Below are 22,417 nucleotides of genomic sequence, written 5' to 3' on the forward strand. Positions count from 1 at the left end.
GAATGAAGGCTGTTTTGTTGATTTTCTCCAGGTTGGGATTTTTCATTATTTGCCCGTGTACACAGGACGTATGAAGCGTTGATATCATCAACTGCCAGACCGACTTAAACTTATTCATTCAATCACCGACACATTATATCGATGTCGTCGACAAAGGCGAGCAACGGGTGTTCCTTTGTAATTGCATTTCGAATATTTTCTTCTAGCAGTAAAGTATCACACGGCCTTCAAACCTCACTTGGCACTGTGCGGCTCAGAGAGGCTCTTTTTCTACCTTAATTGAAACACGTGAGTCATGTTGCAAATTTGCAGTAGTTTTGGGTACCCAACTCACATATCAGCGATATCGAGTGGAGAGTCTCAGTGAGAGGTCGGGTGGCACCGGCTCTTGCACAAATACTGAGTGCCTATGATGACCGATATGACAAGGCGAGTTATTGACCAACGGCCACGCTGTTCCAGTGGCGATTGATTTTCTGGTCCAGAACGAGCTTGCTCAACCACAGGAGCTTGACGAGGATCGTTCTGGGAAAACGTTCTGTTCATACCCTGAGTACTTCTGTTACCATATGTTTTCCTTTGTTACTGCAGGTGGATTTTCCTGCGATCAGGTCGTTTTTTATTTTTTAATTGCAACTGTTAATAGGTTTGCAATGTATGTCGCATTATTGGCTTCATTAGCATTGTGACACTCTTCATAATAATATGTACTACCTCTCTGCAATGGAACTGGTATTTGTTGATATGCCTCTAGCGACATGCACGTTGATTTTTTGAAGGAAGACGCATGTTAAGTGGCACATTATAAATTGCAAATTTTGCCCATGAACATTCCTCTAAGAAACAAGGGTAAACTTCTCACATATCAATGAGTGCAGTTTCATGTTTAAGCTCAATGATAAGGTCCTCCTTTTTTAAAGCCGAGTTCGAACGGCGTGCCGCAGTGTGACGCCTCTTTGGAGATAAGTTTTTACATGGCATAGTACTTCGTAAATGTTGCCAGCATTAGGAGGGGAAAACCACCGCTGAAAACTTTTCTTCTGATGGGCTAGCCATGATTCGAACCCAGGTGGTACATTAGAGTCTTGAATGTTTATAAGTTTTTAACCTTTTCAATGTGATCGGGTTGGCACAAGGGATGGATTAGGAACTAGAAGCCATCTTTCTTTTCCTCGTTTTTGTGACTGCTAATTGCAAACTACTGCTTTAATCTAACCTAACGCAACCCCACTAAAAAACTTAAAATATCAATGAATTTTTGTAGCCGTCGAGAGCTCATATCAATGCGATATGTGCAGAACACTGAAGCATCGTACAACAATCATTGCCAACAGATGAGACCATATCTTCTGGTATGGAAAAAATAGTTTTAGATTCAATATAAGCTAAAGAAAATGTACACTTAAAATGATGCACCGCTATTGGTCTACTCTGCATTGCATTTTCTTTAAATTCCTCCCATGCTGGCCATCACTTTCCTTATAAGCAATAGCTATGGAACATTCGAAGCAGTCGATGAGCATGAAATGTCTAAATATTTGTGGTGCTGTAGTTATCCTTTGTTGTGTTTGCAATTTTGATTATGTTTTCTTTCTTAATCTTGGACCGGAAACCCTCGGTGATGCCATTATAGTTGCTGCTGTCATAGAAGTGCTACTCTCTGCTGCCTGCTGGTATAGTCGTTCTCATCCATGTCGTCTTGTGACGAACATTTGTGGATTTTTATTCCCAGTTGTCATAGTTGTAGACAGTCAACACAACACAGGCAGCTGCCGTAAATGCACCATTCTTATCCACCCCTCTACACCCCCTAATCCTTGTTGTATTGGCAATTTTGATTGGAAATGCGGTAGAATTAAAGATAGAGCAAAACAACCACCACCTCATATGGACGACGGTGGTATTGTGTTCTCATATCATGAATTATTTAATATTTTTCCGGTGTTGTTTGTTCCCAACGCCAATTTAGATAGTTTTGCGATTGACTTTCAATTGAAATGGCACAAAGTCGAAACTGAAATGGAAGGCAGACAATGCTGAAGATCTGAGACTTGAGGAACCTTTAAAGAAAGAATCAAAATATTGATTTCTTTGGTCATCGCATCGAAGTCAACACCCTCCTTCGTAGCATTTTCGACCAGATTGTTATTGTTCTTCTTGGCTTTTTATGTCCTTTGGCTTTTTTCCTAAAGGATTTTCCAATGTTGAGAGAATCAAAAAAAAAAGGAATAACAGAAAATAACATCCATTTTATTGTAATGAGTGCCAGTGGGAAGCTCTTAAGCTTTCCATTTCGTTGAGGAGGGCCACAGCGTAGCCCATATATTTTGCCATGCTGCTGTGCAGGCAAACTTAATTGCATTGTCCAAATGGATGACATTAACATATAAATAGTTCTTCTTGCAAAAAAAACACTTCTTCCCTATTTTAGCTGGGAAAATATTTGCAACGAAATTAAATGAACAACGTTACTACGTACATATTTAGCAGCGAAGCGAAGCGAAGCGAATGTCAGCGAAGAAATTAACAGGATTCTTTTTTAATGGATTGCCATATCTGAAGTTACTGAAGCGATGTCACCTTTATGGCCTTTTGCTACTTAACATTAACTTCGACATTGATGCTCCAATACCTAGCATCGCATAGCCTGGCTGAGGCTTATCCAGCAACAAGCGCAGCATTCTCGGGCCAGGCTTAGTAACTGAGGACCAATTCCCTACTTTTCTAAAATCATAAACAAATTAAACCTAACAAGTGAATCAGTATTAAGTTCAGCAGGGTCCATCGCTATATATACCCTTCACCATTGATCGCTTTTGTCAAGCTTTATGCACGATTTCTCTTGATTGGAAGAGATAAAAGAAATGCAGTGGGAAATTATAAGACGAAATTCCCATGGATTTTCAAATCGAGAGATCACATTATATGGGAGCTACTTAGCGCCAACTTCGAGCCCTGATATCATCCCTTGTTTCCCATCCGCGAGGCCTGATTCTCTCTGAATTCCATATTTATATCTTTTTAACAATGAGTGACATTGCCAAGTTAGTACTTACCTTTCACGGTAAATAAATGGTCTTAAGAATGACAGATTAACTGCTTAAAAACATCAGAAGTCCAATAGACACTTACGAGTGTTACATAAATTTTATGGGGTACCTCAGAGGGTACCCCATAAGTAAGGTGGAGGCATCCCTTATCAAACTTTAAAAACCCTCAAAGTAGTTCGCTTGGAAGTGTCTATCAGGGCTTAATTAAGCAGGCCTTTCTCACTGGGTATATTATTTTTTGGACCGATGGGCATTATACTTGAACACTCGTGGGAACATGAGGACGAATGAAAAATGCGATCTTTACAGGCGCAAAAAGTTAAATCGAGAGATCGCTTTATAGGGGAGCTATATCAGAATATCAATCGATTCGGATCATATTTGCACAGATGTTAAAGATCAAAGAAGAAGTCATCGAGTTAAACTGGATAATTGCGTCCTCTCTGTGGGCTCAAGAGGTATGATAGGAAGATCGGTTTGTAACATTGTCCAATTTACAATCCTAACCGACCTTACATGAGAAATATTTTTGCAAAATTTCAGGCGGCTGGCATTATTCAACCGAGAGACGGATATGGCTAGATCGAGGTGTTACAAACGAAATTATAAAGTTAGTATACTCCCAACCATTGGTGGAATGTATAAAAAAGGCTAAATGCTGATATACAAGATATCATAACACACAGAAAGGTTTAACGAAAAAAAAGACTGGGCTGAAGATGATTCTTACGAAATCATTGGTTCCGTTCTTAGAAAATCTACTCTTCAACTTTCATTCATACTTTTAACCAGGGCTGCCGAGTCGAAGTAGGAAAATGTTGCAGGTGCAGTCAGAGTGGAAAAAGTTTGGTCGACTTCGGCTAATAGGACTTTTTAAGGAACTATTTTTTAATTATGTTTCTGTTATACACGAACCACCAATTTTGTTATTCCGTTTGTAACGCATTGAAATATGGTACTATTATTATTTATTTATAATCCCATATTGAATGATTCGGAACATGTACATAAAGACTGACTTTTTAACTATTATCTTTTTGACAACACAGGTTTTAACAACTGACGCATGTTTCGTGTTTTGTTTCACTGTCAAACATCTTCAGTTTGGTCTATAATTTAACCATGAATCGTCTTACAAACGGACAACGCTTGCAAATTAGTGAAATTTATTAGCAAAATGGGTGCTCTGTTAAGAAAGTTCATCGCGCGCTCCTTCCATTGAGCGACGAAGCTCATTTAATGGATACGTAAATAAGCAGAGTTGTCGATTTTGGAGTGAAGATCAGGCAGAAGCATGGCAAAAGCTACCAAAGCATCCAGATAAAGTCACAGCTTGGTGCTGTTTGTGGGTTGGTGGCATCATTGGACAGTACTTCTTCAAAGGTGATGCGAATCGCAACGTAACTGTGAAGCTTGACTTGCATGACATGTGATTTCAACAAGACGGTACCACATGCCGCACAGCACGAGTTCTGTGAACATGTTGGAAAGAGTGGTCAAAATTGGATTTAACGGATGGACTATTTGAGGCGCAGTCACGGTCAACATTTGCCTGAAACAATTTTCAAACATTAGATAGTATGGACCGTACTATCGATTCAAATAAAGATTTTATGCATTTTTTGTTTAATTTTATGTGTTTTTTTTTTGAAAAACTTCCCTATGGCTCTTACAAAATCACCCTGCCAGAAAATTTTGGGAAAAAAAGTTGCTGAGCTAGGGAGGCAAGGAAAAGTTTCGTCCAATTTTTACCTGGACTGCTAATAGGTTAGGTTAGGTTGAAAAGAGGGTGCAGATATTAATCCGCCTCATGCCACCATAGACATACACCTAAGCCAGTAATCGGCTTGTTTTGCGCTCTAAAAACTATAAAGTAACCTCTAAAAAGAAAATTTTAAGTTAGGAATTCCATGCTACTTACAAAATTCTTGTTTTCAATACCACTGGAATGCTAATAAGGGACACTAATGTTTTTCATGTATAGATTAAAAACGGGTAGGGTTTCCGCGTTGTTCTTAAGGTTCATAAAGCTGAGTTAACCCTAATATAACGATGGTTAACCCATTTGTGCTGTTCAACTGGAGGGAAGGCTTGCAGCTAACGTTATTGATTAACTACTGAATTTCCCATGAACATTCTATTAAGAAACAGGGAATACTTCTCTCATCTCAAGTAGTGTCGCTATGCGGCTCTACCACTTGGTAGAGAAGTTTTTACATGGCAGGATAACTTAGAAATGTAGCCAGCATAAATAAGGAGATAACCACCGCTGAAAATATTTTCTGATGTTAATTAAAATGAAAGCATTTTTGAATGACTACATGACAGCTTCATTCGTTTTTATACTCGAGAATGATCCAAAACATCCCACTAGGGGCCTTAAACGATATAGATTTATTGTTCCGATCCTATCAGATGATCGTACTAAAACCCATTAAAAAGCGGAAATACTTTAACACTCGACGAATACGAATTTTTCTTCTATTAGTCTGTCATCCTTTATGCTGAAGACTTTAAAGAGGTTGATAAAAACATAGCATAGGGCAAAAATTCCCAAAGATGGACATTAAATCTCTGAGGAATATATTTCTGAGTTTAAAAACCCCTCTCGACTTTCGCAGGTCTTTCAAGGAGATGGATGAATTAAATTCCCTTATTTTGGGTGCCGGGGCACAGAGATATCCAGGGATTTGCATAGCAAACGAGCTTGTCAAACTAGGAACTACCTTATACATTCCAAGGCAACTAGAATTTCTGGGTAGGACTCTAGAGACATATAAGATCATTGTTCAAGATCAGGCCTGGAGACCAAAACCATGTTGTGAACACACCAAATCCATGTGGCCCAATCTAGATTTGAAGAGGTCTACCGCTTTGCTGTCTCAATCATTGGTAAGCATGCTGACAGATAGGTAAACATGCTGACAGGCTAAAGGTTGCAAGTAACGACTTCCGCAGAAGCTGTGAGGTATAAGGGACTATAGAACATCTGTTGTGTGTGTGTGTCCAGCACTGGCAGTCGGAAAGAGTTCCACTTTAGGTTCTTATGTCTTTGAGAACTTGTCTGGAATAGTGGATGTGAACATTCCCAAGGTGTTGGGCTTTTTAAAGCGATTGGTTCAACGGTAAAAATTAGAAGATATCTGCCTTGTCTTGTTGCTGTGGCATCACAATGAACGATTCTGATGGCAGACTGTCTTAACCTAAAAATCCCACCACCTGCGGAGCACTGCTCTTTTTTGATTTGCGAATCATGAGTCATATGAATAAAAGTCATGCTATTCATTTGCACGATTCCAAATTTGTTCGCTTCAATAATTCGTAGAGTAACTTCGTTTGCCTGCATTTATTTCGTCAATGGCGGCGTTATTTATTTAATAGAATGAGGACAATAAAGCGACAACAAATACATGAAATGGCAAAACAGAGCAGAAACATTAGATCAACTCATAGCGATGATGTTGCGGCGTTGCTTTAGAAATGAACAGGGATTACAAAGCTTTTACCTTGGCAGTTTCAGTGATACTTCTTAAAAGGGTTATCGTTGAAAATGTTGTAAAGGTCACGCAAAGGGCAATATCTGGGATTTGTTGCGAGTGCCCCCAGCACGCAGAAATGTTTATAAATATATTTGACACCTATATAAACCGATCTCCGACTTTGAGCTCCGAGACTCCTTAGTTTTTGTCCTATTTGGTTAAAATTTGGTACGTGAAGTTCACTTGTGTCTTCCAACACTCACAACGAATCCTGCATGCAAAAAACTAAAACGTTTGGGATATTTTTAAGACAAACCAAATACTTTTATCACGAAGTTTTTTATTTTTATTATCGTGCAACGTTGCTCTACAACGTAAGCCATAAACGTAGTATTTTTGAACACAACAAACTTTGTTTATTGCAGCTTCGCCTACGGTAAAAGGAGATTTCTTTTATTGTAAAACCAATATCTCTTTAATTGCAAAAGTATTTCATTAGCCGCAAACAATTATTCGTCTTATTCGGACCAATATTTATTCTCTTGTGTCTATACTACTAGAGAGAATGAGTGAGTTCTTGAGCTCATAGGCCAGTGATGGGCAAAAATACTCACAATATTGCACACTACCGTGTATGTACTCAAGAAAGTGAACCCAAGCAAGGCCATTGGCTTGTACACAATTGCATTTGTTAAGGGTATAGACACATTAAATCTGTTCGCGAACTTTTCCGGTAAAATTTTGTAGGAGAGTTCAATTAAACAGATGATTTTCATAAAACAGTTATTCGATGCTGCAAATTTCTGCTGGAAAAAAACTTCCAGTAAAAATTTTGCACGTTCTCAATTACCAAACTCTCAAAATTTTCTTCGCATGCACGCACTGTCCCGCTTTCTTCTGCTGGCAAACGAAGAACGCGAACAACTTCTTGTAACAATTTGCACAAATTTTTGAGTACGCGAACACTCTTATTATCATAAACAACTTTCTTTCCTTTTTTGTTTTGACTGAGCAAAGAGTCAGTATATTGAGCAGCTCAGTCGAATGTCGGACAAAAATGCTGGTATGTCCTATGCCAAAAATCATTAGAGCAACAGACACATGACTGCTAGGTACAACAAAACGCAACACGAATTTCTAAGCAACATACATTGTTTGGTAACATCAAAAGTAGTTATTTAAATGTGTGAAAACAACAACAATTTTTTTGGTTCTATTTATAGCATAACGATTACAGCTGATCATAATACAAAACCATAATGGAGTTGTGCGAAAATGGAAGGCTGTTAATATAATTTTGTATCATAGCATCGAAATAAATCCAAATATACCCTGAGATCTGTTTCTTCTTATATATAAAAATTAATTTGTGTTTGTTTGTAGGTTTGTTTGTTTGTTTGGATGTTTGTGTGTCCCTTATAGACTCAGAAACGGCTGAACCGATTTTCTTGAAATATGGGACTCAAATGAAAGGTATTTAGGATAAGAAAACTTATCTGATATCCAATTGTCGAACCAAGTGCTAGGGGGACCACCCCAAGCCCCAAAACAATCCTAAATCGGACATATTTACCGACCATAGCAATATGGGACTCAAATTAAAGGTATTTGCGAGTATAATACGAATCTGATATCCAAATGTGGGACCACGTTTCTGGGGGCCCACCCCTTTCCCAAAACACCCCCCAAACTGGACTTATTTACTGACCATGGGAATATGGGGCTTAAATAAAACGTATTTGAATGTAAAATACGAATCTGATATCCAAATATGGGACCAAGTGTTTGGGGGCCGCCTCTCACCAAAAACATCCCCCAACGGGGACAAATTTACGACCGTAGCAATATGGGGCTCAAATGAAAGGTCTTTTGGAGTAAAGCACAAATTTGATATCAATATTCGGGAAAAGTGTATGTGGGGCAACGCCACCCCCACATCACTACCCAAATAGTAAGTATTTTCTGGCTATTACAATATGAGGCTCAAATAAGAGGGTTTTTAAAGTGGAACACGAATCCGATATATTTTTTCAAGGCCAACTCACTTAGTGGCCGCCCATTCCGCAAAACACCCTCCAAGCCGGTAAAGGTATGTGGGAGTATATCATGTATCTAATATAAACATTAGGGGCCAACTGTCCAGCGGACGTCCCACCACCATAACAACCCCCAAATAGGACGTATTTGCTCACCAAGACAATTTGGGTCTTAAAGAGAGTGGAACTAAATATTCAGAGTTTTTAGGGCCAATAACCCAAACCGGACATATTTGCTGACTTTTGCAATAAGGAGTTCAAATGAGATTAGAAAACGAATTTGATATCCAATTTTGAGGGCAATGGCAATATGGTGTTCAAATAAATGATATATGAGAATACAGTACGTTGCACGTTGGGGACCACTCCAATCCCCAAAACACCCCTAAATCGGCCATATTTACCGACCATGTCAATGTGGAGCTTAAATGAAAGGTATTGGAAGATAGAGCAAGAATTGATACCCATTTTCGGGACCAATTTCTTGGGGTCTACCCCTTTTCCAAAATATGGGGCTCAAATAAGGGTATTTGGGAGTAGAATACGAATTTGATATCCAAATGTAGGACCAAGTAATTAGGGCATCACCCCTTTCCCACAACACCCCCAAAGGCAAAAGATTTTTCGACCATGCCAATATATGGCTCAATTGGGGCCATGTGTTTGGGGGACGCCTCATCCTGTAAACTCCTCTTAAGCCAATGGCAATATGGGGTTTAAATAAATGGTATTTGACATAAGAGCACGATGCTGATATATTTTCAGGGCCAAGTATCTGGGGGACCACCTCTCCCCCAAAAGCAACACTAAATCAGACATCGTGAGAATATCGGGCTGAAATAAAGTATTTCAAGAATGTAGTACACCTTACATCCAAACTTAAATTCCTAGACCAATAAAGATCATATGGGATTCAGATAAAGGCACTTATATTTTTAAACTGTTAGTCAAGTTAGCATGGTATTTCACTAAAAGATCTTTAATTGTCGAAAATGAGTATTCCAAGGAAACTTTTGTTCCATATAAAGTAAAAGAAGGCGCAGCGGAGCGGGCCCGGGTCAGCTAGTAATTCATACAAATTTTAAATTGAATTATGTTACAACAATAAATTGAACTTTGCATAATTTTCCACATGCACAATCCATTTTAACCGCAATAATTTGTCGCAAAAAACATTTACTTTTAACATTTAAACAAAGTCCAACGTCTGTCAGAAAAGAAGTTTACTTGGCGAAAATGTCCTCTATGTCAAACGATTTTTTTTTGCCTGTACAATTGGTAAAATTTGAATTTAAATTATGTTTCAAAAATGTTTTATGCACATTCTGTTTAAAAAAAAATATAAAAATGACGTCAGATTAATTCATAAAAAGAGAGAATGGTCTTGAGACCATAGAAGCCTTAATCAATGCGCGATTTTTATTTTCCAAATATTTTTTTAATATTAATAATAAGGGTACTTTTTTGGTAATATAGAAAAGTCCATACAAGATTGTTTATATAAGGGATTTTATTAATAAGTTTATTTTTAGTGTAGTTTTTACTTATCAATGACATACAAATTAAACTCTCTTTCAAATGTTTGTTGAAATTAACTAGTCAACCCTTATTCATGATTCCTTATTGAATTTTGCAAAAATTCGTATCCTAAAAGACCTCAAAATGTGAGATTTATATGCAATTACTTTAAATTTTAATATGACAAAACACCTACAGACATCAATCATATCAGTCTGAAGCAGCTGTTTCTTTTTGTGGCAGTGGCGTCAACGACTACAAATGCAATTGCTGAGTATGTTGTCAGGTGTAAACCTCAAGTCAATCATGGACACTCATCCAAGTGTGTTCTGGTTCCCACCGACACTCTGAAATGTGGCATGTGTTTGTGACTTGAGTGTTCATAACAAGCATCAGAGCACACACATACACGCACTCACAAGTGCAGCAGAAGATTGAACATAAATCTATACTACTGGTACTTGAATACACACACACACACGTAGATATATGTATTCAACACACTGTCTGCAGGATAATGATGTTAATGTTGCAACAACAAACAGCAGAGGAGATGAATACTTGGGCAAGAGCGGAAGAAATTGCATAAGAAAGAAATGCAAGAATGCAAAATATTGCTAGCCGATGAGAGACACCTTATGTCCTTGGAAGGACATTTAAAATGTATGTGGTCACACAAACTGAATTAGTTTGTGTGTATTGAAATTCCAACTTAGTGAGACCTCTCGGGAAATAAATTGAAAATCAAAGATTCAGGGATGGATTCCGGAGACAAATTGAAACAAATAAGGACGGACTAAAGTCGGGCGAATCCGACCTTTTGATACCCTACACCCGATTGGGTATGCAGGCTTAGTTGTCGAAACTAAAATTTGCTTAAATTTTAAATGTAGAATTTCCACCAAAATCAGTACAAATTGTATGAGTCATGAGGAAATCGTTTGGGAAGATCTGTTGATGTATGCGTAAGCGGAGATATTAAAAGTGCAGATGCATACATATGCGTGCTATGAACAAAATTCCTACGAATTTCATCAGTAATCAGAGAAGTTATAAAAGAAACCTTCGTGACAATTTTTTCGAGGGGCCAATTTATTGTAGTATTAGTCAAAATCGGACGAACTACATATCGGCACCAATTCATATGAAATTCACGCGAAATGTCGAAAGTCAGAAGAGAATCCGTTGCGCCAAATCTTGTTATAATTGTTTAACAAATGACAATTTAATTAGATTATTACTGCAAATCGCACGAACATATACATATATGAGAGCTATATCCAAATCTGAACCGATTTCAATAGGCTTCGCCTCTACGCCAAAAAGAATTTATGTGGCAAATTTGAAGACGATCAGATGAAAATTGCGACTTGTACTTTATACACAAATAAACATGGATAGACGGACAGACAGAGGGACAGATCGACATAGCTAATCGAACCAGAAAGTGATTCTGAGTCAATGGGTCTATCTCCTTTTTTTCTGAGTGTTACAAACAAATTCACTAAGTCATAATACCCCATAAACGATTCAATAATAGCTGCAACGAAGCAAGCTTTAATAGAACTCTTATATTATTGGTTGACATCTTCCCCGCATTAAAATTTCAAAGCAATTCCAATTTTTTTGAGAGAAAAAAATGTAAATTTCATTACAAGATATTGTCCGGCTTTAGACCATTGTTTAATACTTTCTATGGTCTAAAGCCGAACAATATCCTGCAAAGGAATCCAATAAGAAGAGAAAGCCCAAACAGACAAACCAAACGAAAGGTACGTCCCATGTGGTGAAGGTATCACTGCCTATACACAAAACAGCACTGGCTGCATCAACCGTTGGGTGATCGCCGTGCGAAGAGCAAAAGAAATTTGTGTTTGTTGCTATTGGCATTGTTGAATAAGGGAAGTAAGAGTTTACTTGTTTTCTATGGCGCTTGTTACCAAATCACCTTTATGTACAGCACCATGATCAATTTGACATCGTCGGCTTATGATATTGGTCGAAATTGAAATTGCGCTACGGATAGCCACTCAAATGCTTTAGCAACAACACACTTCTGCTTGCTTTTAAATGTTATTTGCTATGCTATTCTTTGGATAGAAAGCTTTAAACAATGGTCAAAGGCCGGACAATATCCACATGCTACTTTTGGATTAAATGGGTACTTGTAAAAGCAGACGAGGAAGTGCTTGGAGTGTTTGAGGGAAAGTTTCTTCGCAAAGTAAATGGACCTGTTTGCGTTAATGGAGAACAAAGGCGTCATATAAACCACGAGCTGTATGAGCTCTCGTTTTAAGGGTCCATCAATATTGTAGTTTACTTCGTCCCAAAATTATACAAATCGAATTCTTCCCCCCAAATTTTGTATTTTTCAGCAATCAAAATACGTGTCTTTATAGCGCTGAAACGGCTATAAACGGCCAACATATTGCTTCAATATTTGTTAGATACGTTGTCTGCAAGCAGATAGATCCAATTCGTATTATATTTGTTTCCGACTCATGTTTTCATTGGCTGCTAGTTGTCGAATATGCACTCTTTGTCTACGGTTTGTCCACATCAACTCCGCCCATCGCTGGAAAAGGAGAGAAAAGAAAGTCTATTACGCAGAAAGAAGAAGAAAAGGACGTGAGTGTGAGCAAATCTAGATGTACAGGAGTCAGAATGAAGTACTGAAATTCTACCAAAGAATTAAACATCAAGCCGATGGCTTTGGTGCAGCAACATCCTCCTGCAGAAAAAGAGAAGGAAATCTGGTAACTGACACAGATGACATGCTGTGGATATGGAAAGAACATTTTACCCAACTGCTAGTGTCCGACGATGGCGGCGAAGAGGATACCGCAGAACTATCCCTGATTATGGTATAGAGTGTTTACCTCCTAGTCAGAATGAGGTCCAAGTAGCAGTGACCCGACTGAAGGCAGCAGGAGCCGACGGGTTATACGCTGAACTATTTAAGACCGGAAGCGACACGCTGATAAGGCGTATGCATCAACTTGTCTGTGCAATCTGGCTAGAAGAACGCTAACCTGATGTTGGAACCACAGCATACTATGTCCCGAACACAGAGGAATAAGTCTCCTTCCCATCGCATACAAAATACTCGAAACCTGCCATCTCGTTGTTGACTATAAAGCCACTTTCTATAGCCCTCCACGTTCAAAGGTATTTCAAGCCATTTCTGAGTTTAGTATCCCTGCGAAATTAATAAGACTCTGCAGTATGACACTTGCTGATACATGTTTCTCAGTAAGAACAGGTAATAATCTCTCCGAACTATTTAATACCAAACGAGGTTTCAGACAAAAAGGCAGCCTATCGTGTGATATCTTTAATATCCTGCTGGAGAAGATTGTACGGGATGTAGATTTGAACAGTACTTTGGATGAAATATAAACAGAGAATTGGTTTTGGAATCGCAAAGTGTTCAAGGTAGTGCACATTTTGTCCTTTAATTGCTGTACAATTTCTGGTCTCATTTACATGGAAAACAGCAAAATCTTTGTGCACAAATACGTATTTGTCTGGGGTATACTGAAAGTAAACGATTGCCACAAACCCGTCTAATTTCCGGCTAGTCAAAAGCCTAACCCACAAGCATGGCCCCTCATTCAAAAGCAGAACAATTGGTTTTATCCGAAATTACATTCGAATACCAAGTAATAACATCTTCTACCCCATCTAGATCATTCTTACTTAATAGTAGTTCTCTTCTTCCTTTGTCCGGCAATTCTTTGTGGTTTTCCTCGCTGGCCGCTCCCAATTCCAAAACTTGGAACTGACCGCCTTAAACGACAGGGGGGAAGGGCTCGCTAAACCAAACAAAATTAAATTTAAATAATTTTTTTCCTTTGTAAATGAATTTTCAAAATCTCAACAAAATCTTCTAAATGATGTCATCATTTCCCATTGAAGTCAGACTTTTGCACATTAGTGTTGTCATTAAAGGAACTAATTCTCTAATTTTTTCTTTTTTTCTTAGAATGAGATTAAAGTTTTCCTTTAGAGACTTGGAAATTTGATGGGGATTGGGAAAGTAATTGGAGATTTTTGAAAAAAATTCTTGGAGATGGTTAAAAGGATATAAGTACATAGAATGTGTATCCATTTCCACCCAAAAAAATTGAATTTGAGTTCAACATTTGCATCATAATCCGTGTGTTGGTTTGACATATCCTTAGTGGGTTTAGATGTCAGCAAACAGTAAAACAGATTCATATAGAAATTGATGCCAATAGACTCAAGAAATATTTGGCTTAAGAATCCTTTTTGACACGAATTTCCAAAGTTTAAAAATTTCGGGCTACTGTTATTAGGAATGTATCCCCGCTTTGTTTTCTGTCAAGAATGTAGGTTGATAAGCAAAAACCACAAATACGTGACAAGACATTTGAAAGAGTTTGACCACCTACACATCCATCTGTTCGTTACAATTCCACATTCGCAATTTTTCCTGTGGTGACCATCACTTTATCTCGTCTCAAAAGAAAACGGCTGAGCGTGGGCTACAAAGTGGTCAGGTGAGTAGACGCTCGATTCACAGTATGCTACGACACAAAGTGGAATCCATTTATTTAATACTTACCGCACAGAGAAGGCACTGCGACGCTTCACCTGAGCCTCTTCACGTATGTGACGAAACGAACGCTTTTGCTGCTGCTTCTCACGATCGAAATCAATCGAGGTGACACGTTCCAACGGCTGATGGCAGATAATATCCCGATCCGAGACAGATTTTAGATTACGTATTACGTACGTGCCGCCAAAACGTGAGTGTCGCCCTGGAGGGGGCTTAGCAGATGTACGTTGTTTCTCTCGACGCCTTGCTGCCAGAAGTTCCTGCTCGTCTCGTTGTTTTTCACTGACACTGCGTTGCATCGAGGCATCGGCAAGGCTCTCGGCTGTCTATTATATTGCAAAGCACGATACATCATTGGCAATAACAACACATAAGGGAGAGAAAGAGGGGAAAAATATATATAAACATGCGAAATTAGTGTCAATATACAATTCAATAAAGCCCGCCACACATATTAGGAGGATAGTTATTATCCTGTGTGCGGTGAACTACTAAAGCGTGTGTGTTTGTGTACGAGTGACTGCGACTGCGGGAGTCAAGTGAGTTGTATGCTTGTGGAGTATGACATCGTCATAGCTGTTGCTATTATGATGTCATATTCAATGCAAATGTGAATATGAAAACAAGTAAAAAAGCATTAGTTTAGACGAGCCCAACCCTTGGTACACTCAACAAAATTTGTTATTCCAAATAGCAAACCAAAAATTTTGTGTGATGAAAATGGGAAAGTAGACATGCTCTGTTTCAGCAAATATAGGGCCGCTGTTGTAGCCAACATTTTCGTCTGCTGTTTTAACTTGCAAAATCTGCTTTTTTAAATAAAAATATTTGCTGAAACATTGAAGACGTCTTATAGCTGCACTAATACCACAATTTTTGATCCCTACAGCTTGCGTTTTTGAACAAATGAAAATCAAGAGTAATCTCCTCCTGGCTACCAGTGAGGGACACACACAATCGGACAAAAATGCGCCTTTTATAGGCCTAAGACCTTAAATCGTGAGATCGGACTAAACGGCAGCTATATCCAAATCTGGACTGATCTGGGCCAAATTTGAAAAATATGTCGAAGGGCCTAGCTCAACTCACTGTCCCAAATTTCAGCAAAATCGGATAACAAATGCGCCGTTTATGGGTCCAAGATCTTAATTCGAGAGATCGGTATATATGGCAGCTATACTGAAATCTGGACTGATCTGGGCCAAACTGAAGAAGGTTGTCGAATGCCCTAACACAACACACAGTCTCAAAATTTAGCAAAATCGGATAATAAATGTGGCTTTTATGGGTCTAAGACCCTAAATCGGCAGATCGGTCTATATGGGGGCTATATTAAGAAATAGTCCGATATAGACATCTTCGAACTTAACCTGCCTACGGACAAAAAAAGGAATCTGTCAAAGTTTCAGCACAATATGTCTATTTTAAAGACTGTAGCGTCATTTTAACAGCCAGGCGGACAGACGGACGGACATGGCTAGTTGGTCTTAGGTTTTTACGACGATCAAGAATATAAAGGGTGATTTTTTTGAGATTAGGATTTTCATGCATTAGTATTTGACAGATCACGTGGGATTTCAGACATGGTGTCAAAGAGAAAGATGCTCAGTATGCTTTGACATTTCATCATGAATAGACTTACTAACGAGCAACGCTTGCAAATCATTGAATTTTATTACCAAAATCAGTGTTCGGTTCGAAATGTGTTCATTCACCGTAACGTTGCGTCCAACAGCATCTTTAAAAAAATACGGTCCAATGATTCCACCAGCGTACAAACCACACCAAACAGTGCATTTTTCGGGATGCATGGGCAGTTCTTGAACGGCTTCTGGTTGCTCTTCACTCCAAATGCGGCAATTTTGCTTATTTACGTAGCCATTCAACCAGAAATGAGCCTCATCGCTGAACAAAATTTGTCAAAATTTGAACACATTTCGAACCGAACACTGATTTTGGTAATAAAATTCAATGATTTGCAAGCGTTGCTCGTTAGTAAGTCTATTCATGATGAAATGTCAAAGCATACTGAGCATCTTTCTCTTTGACACCATGTCTGAAATCCCACGTGATCTGTCAAATACTAATGCATGAAAATCCTAACCTCAAAAAAATCACCCTTTACATACTTTATAGGGTCGGAAATAGATATTTCAATGTGTTACAAACCCATCTTTCGGTGGTGGGCATAGAAAACTGTGATTTTCTATGCATCTTCTGTTGTTGAATTACATTTAAAACGACACGCTCTCTTAACTGTCTCAATTTTTGCCTTTGTCTTCAGCTTCCTTTTCATATCATATGTACAGTCCAAGTGCTCTATAATGTAGCAATTGGTGACCGACTCAATACTACTTTGTAGAGTAACTTCGTTATAGAGAAACAGAAAAAAATTAGGATTAGTTGGACCAAGTACACAAATAAACAAACTAACATGTGTATATGAATAAACAAAAATTTAATTATACCCTACACAACTACTGTGGTACATGGTATTATAAGTTAGTGAATTAGTTTGTAACACCCAAAAGAAAGAGAGATAGACCCGTTGATAAGTATACCGATCGACTCAGAATCACTTTCTGATTCGATTTAGCTATGTCCGACTGTCTGTCTGTCCGTCCGTCTGTCCGTGTGTGCACAAAGTACAGGTCGCAGTTTTCATCCGATCGTCTTCAAACTTGGTACAGGCATGTTTTTACATATACATGTTCGTCCAATTTCCAGTAATATTGCATTAAAATTGTCTTTTGTTAACCGATTTTCTCGAAATTCGGCAGGAGGGATTTTCTCTTGACTCTCAACTGGTGAGTTTCATGAAAATCGGTTCAGATTTAGATATAGCTCTCATATATATGTTCGTCTGATTTTGGGTAATTTGCCATAATGTTGTCATTTATCAACCGTAGTTTTTACAGTTTGAACATATTAGCTCGTCGAAGTCCATCAAAATTGGTTCAGACTTGGATATAGGTCCCACATTGTACTTATAGGCTAGGTGTAGGGTATTCTACAGTCGGCACCGCCCGACTTTTGCCCTTCCTTACTGGTTTTTATTTGGCTGCAATATATGAAGTGATTTTCATGTGCTTTTACCGCTTTTCTTTATCAACAAAGTTTTCACAATGTTTCGAGATTCCATAAAAGGTCTCGATATATTGAACGACAAACAGTGGGGTAGAACCGAAAAAACTAGAAAAAATATGCCGTGTGAGATCTGGTAAAGATACCTCTTTGAAATTTGAAATGGTTAGAGCTGAGGTGCTAGCGAGATCGTGAGCAAAATTTAAAGGACCATGGTTTTACCTTTTGGCAGGCCCCTAAAAATGGTCACCTCGCCATTCCGAAAATTTGTTGGTGTTGCCAAATCATCGTTTGTGGTCCGATTTCCACATTTATTTATGCTGGATAGTGCTCAAAAATTCCGCTTGAGGTTTACAATATCTTGTCCGTCTTTTTTCGGGGATATTTGACTTTTAATTTTTTGACTTTTAATTTTTTTTGTTTTGCAATTTTGATCGAGACCTGCTTCATACAAAATTTACAACTACAAAGATTGTTTCAAAAACGAAATTTTTTAGTAAATTTGCTGTGGAGGTACAATAATTGTTAACTGCAATAAAGGTTGTGTATGGGTTAAGGGGGTATATGGAGTAAAAAATAAGTAAAAAGCCGTTCAGTTCGGCCGGGCCGAACTTTGGATACCCACCATCTAGGGTGAATATGTAAACGACCTTTCATCAAAATCCGGTGAAAATTGCATACCTTATGTCCCATAGCAGTTATATCGAAATATGATCCGATTTGGACCAAATACTAACAAGTACAAGTCATTGTTCAATTGTGTATAACAATAACTTGGTCATTTTAGTAGCTATGTCTAAATATAAACCGATGTGAACCATATACAACAAGGATGTCAAAAAGCCTAATATAAGTCAATGTGTGAAATTTCAGTTAAATCGGATTTTAAATGCGCCTTTTTGGTTCCAAGACTTTAAATCGATATATCGGTCTATATGGCAGCTATATCCAAATTTGGACCGATCTAAATTAAATTGAAGAAGGTTGTCGAAGGGCCTAACACAACTCACTGTCCCAAATTGCGGCGACATCGGACAATAAATGCGCTTTTTATGGCCCCAAAACCTAAAACCTAGAGATCGGTCTATATGGCAGCTATATCCAAATCTGGACCGATCTGTGCCATAATGCAGAGGTATGTCAAGGGGCTTAACTTAACTCACTGTCCCAAATTTTGGCGACATCGGACAATAAATGCGCCTTTTATGGACCTAAGGCTCTTAATCGGAGGATCGGTCTATATGACAGCTATATCAAAATCTGGACCGATCTGAGCCAAATTGAAGAAGGATGTCGAAAGGCCTAACACAACTCATTGTCCCAAATTTCAGCAAAGTCGGCGGATCGGTCTATATGGCAGCTATATCCAAATCTGGACCGATCTGAGTCAAATTGACGAAGGATGTTGAAGGGCCTAAAACAATCCACTGTCCCAAATTTCAGCAAAATCGGATAATAAATGTGGCTTTTATGGGCCTAAGACCTTTAATCGGAAGATCGGTCTATATGGCAGCTATATCCAAATCTGAACCGATCTGAGCAAAATTGACAAAGGATGTCGAAAAGCCTAAAACAATTCACTGTCCCAAATTTCAGCAAAATCGGATAATAAATGTGGCTTTTATTGACCTAAGACCCTAAATCGGCGGATCGGTCTATATGGGGGCTATATCAAGATATAGTCCGATATAGCCCGTATTCGAACTTAACCTGCTTATGGACAAAAAAAAATGATCTTTGCAAAGCTTCAGCTCAATATCTCTATTTTTGAAGACTGTAGGGTGATTTCAACAGACAGACGGACGGACATGTCTAGATCGTCTTAGATTTTTACGCTGATCAAGAATATATATACTTTATAGGGTCGGAAATGGATATTTCGATGTGTTGCAAACGGAATGATAAAATGAATATACCCCCATCCTTCGGTGGTGGGTACAAAAATCCAAATAAGGGATCTGGGCTTTGGATCCTGGGAACTCGAGGGGGTTTTCCAATATTTTAATAAAAAAATGCCTATTTTGAAGTACACATAGCACCCGCTTAATGTGACATATCTTGCTAAAATTTACTTAAAACGCATATGCAATATGTCCTCTTCACAAAAAAAAAAAAAAAGAAATTAAGATATTTAAGCAAGTTTTTTCAATAAAGACTCCTCAATGCGAATACTTCTTTTTACCAAAAAATGCAAAAAATACACTTTTTTTACATGTTTATACCTTCCACCACAGGATGGGGGTATATCAATATCGTCATTCCGTTTGTAATGCATCGAAATATTGATCTGAGACTCAATGAAGCATATATATTCTTGATCCTCTTGACATATTAAGTCGATTTAACCCAGTCCCTGTCCGTCTGTCGATGGCATGCGGACTTTCCAAGGAATAAAGCTACACGCCTGGAATTTTGCACGGATACTTCCTATTAGTGTTGGTCGGCTGGGATTCTAAATAGGCTATATCAGTCCATGTTTTGATATAGATGCTATATAAACCGATCCTTACTCTTGACTTCTTGAGCCTCTAGAGGGCGCAATTCTTATCCGATTTAAGTGGAACTGTTTTGTTTTAACTTAATCGGTTCATAATCTGATATAGCTCCTATATAAACCGATCTCCCGATAATGCAACCTGAGCCTCTAGAGGGCGCAATTGTTATCTGATTTGGCTGAAATTTGCACAACGTGCTAAATATGACCTCCACCTTGGTCTGCAACAGCTAAACCAAATATGGCCCCAAATCGGTTCATAACATGGTATAGCTCTATTAGCATAGCAGATCTTATCCATTATCGTTTGTTTGCCTATAAAGAGATATCGAGCAAAGAACTTGACAAATGCGATCCATGGAATGTCATGACGATCAAGAATATATATACTCTATGGGGTATTAGACGTATATTTCGAGGTGTTACAATCAGAATGATGAAATTAGTATACCCCCTTCCTATGGTTGAGGGTATAAAAAGCAATGAAAGTATTTTTGATGATAAAAATTTGGCAGAAACCTTTATAGCAGCCCAACGAAGGAAATGCCTACGACTAACAAGCCTTAGGCTTATAATTGAACATTTCAAACGATAAGCGTTGCCTATTTTACTAATAAAGCCAAGTTGCTCCAGTATGTACTGCCATCAAATTGTCTACCAACTGTACGGATATGTATATACCACAAGATATACAGAAAACAAGTTATTTCCACAGAACTCAAGGCGTTCCAACACATTGCTTGCATCACCTATAAGTGTATTATTTGAAGAAGAAGCATCAGGCGGCTGCCGTGAGCTGTGTTTTTCTACTGAGAAGAATTGTAACGTAATTGAAATGTTTTGTGGCCATCAAATTGGAGTCGAAATGCCGTCATAAACAGACCGAAGTTAAAGAGAAAACAACAATCAAATATACTCCACTATACCCTGAAATAAAGAAAACAAAAAAAAAAAAAAAACAGCCAGCCCCATAACCACCAAGGATAACCAGAATGGAACGTGTTCTCCATCACATGCTAGCGCAGACACATTTACTAGCCATGCTATTGCCATGGTTTATGGTTGATGTTCGTGTGAAAATTAAGATTTCGTGATTTATGTCTGACTCCAGTAACAAAGACCGGAACCACTCAGCCAAATACTCCCACAACACAAAATGGAGCGTCAAAAGTGAAAAAAAGCAATACCAAAGAAGAAAAGTACAACCCACATATGTCGGAATATTAGAAGCTCTTAACAGAATTTTTATTGTATTCTTAAATTGGTGAATATGCAATTTTTCATGTTTATCTTAAACCGACCTTTCCAAAAAGTGCTTTGCGCTCTGCAAAATCACAAATGAAGCAAGAAAAACTTAACAAAACTGGCATTGGTAAAGCAAAACGATATCCGACTTTAATGGAGGGTACAAGGCATAGGCACTAGTTGAATTTGAAGATTGATAGATCAAGGTAAATGGGCTTTAGGTAAATGTGAAGTTATCATGCGTATGCTGCAACACATCATTCTATAGGAACTCAGATCTTGAATGAAATGTTTAAAGGAGTAGAGTAAAAATCTGATGACCATATTTATTTTAAGTCGATCAAGCCATGTCCGTCCGCCCGCCTGTCAGTCGAAAGCACGCTAACTTTCGAAGGAGTAAAGCTAGGCGCTTGAAATGTTGCACAAATACTTTTTATTAGTGTAGGTCGGTTGGGATTGTAAATGGGCCATAGCGGTCTATGGTTTGATATAGCTTCCATATAAACCGATCTTGGGTCTTGACTTCTTGAGCCTCTAGAGGGCGTAATTCTCTACCAATTTGACTGATATTTTTCACATGGTGTTTTGGTATCACTTCCAACAACTGCGATAAGTATGGTTTAAACCGGTCCATGGTTTGATATAGCTGCCATATAACTTCTTGACTTGACTTCTTGAGACTCTGGAGGGCGCAATTCCCGTCCGATTTGCACGTGGTGTTTTGGTATCAACAACTGTGTTTGGTATGATTGAAATCGGTTCATAATCTGGTATAACTGTCATATAAACCGATCTTGGATCTTGACTTCTTGAGCCAATAGAGCGTGCAACTCTCATCCGATTTGGCTGAAATTTTGTATGAGGTGTTTTGTTATGACTTCCAATAACTGTGTTATGAATGGCGAAAATCGGAACATAACCTGATATAG

The 22,417-nt window shown here is 38.3% G+C and overlaps 1 protein-coding gene across 1 annotated transcript in view; it reads right to left on the reverse strand.

Annotated features, from left to right (window-relative positions):
* LOC106082285 (protein timeless homolog) overlaps nucleotides 1-22,417 on the reverse strand; it is a 960,087-nt gene that overhangs the window by 855,476 nt on the left and 82,194 nt on the right. Inside the window, exon 4 of the mRNA XM_059362476.1 lies at nucleotides 14,672-14,991. Within this exon, the coding sequence (XP_059218459.1) occupies nucleotides 14,672-14,991 (320 nt within the window). The remainder of the gene's footprint in view (nucleotides 1-14,671; nucleotides 14,992-22,417) is intronic.

The sequence above is a fragment of the Stomoxys calcitrans genome, chromosome 2 (assembly GCF_963082655.1).
Source record: "Stomoxys calcitrans chromosome 2, idStoCalc2.1, whole genome shotgun sequence".
NCBI lineage: Eukaryota > Metazoa > Arthropoda > Insecta > Diptera > Muscidae > Stomoxys > Stomoxys calcitrans.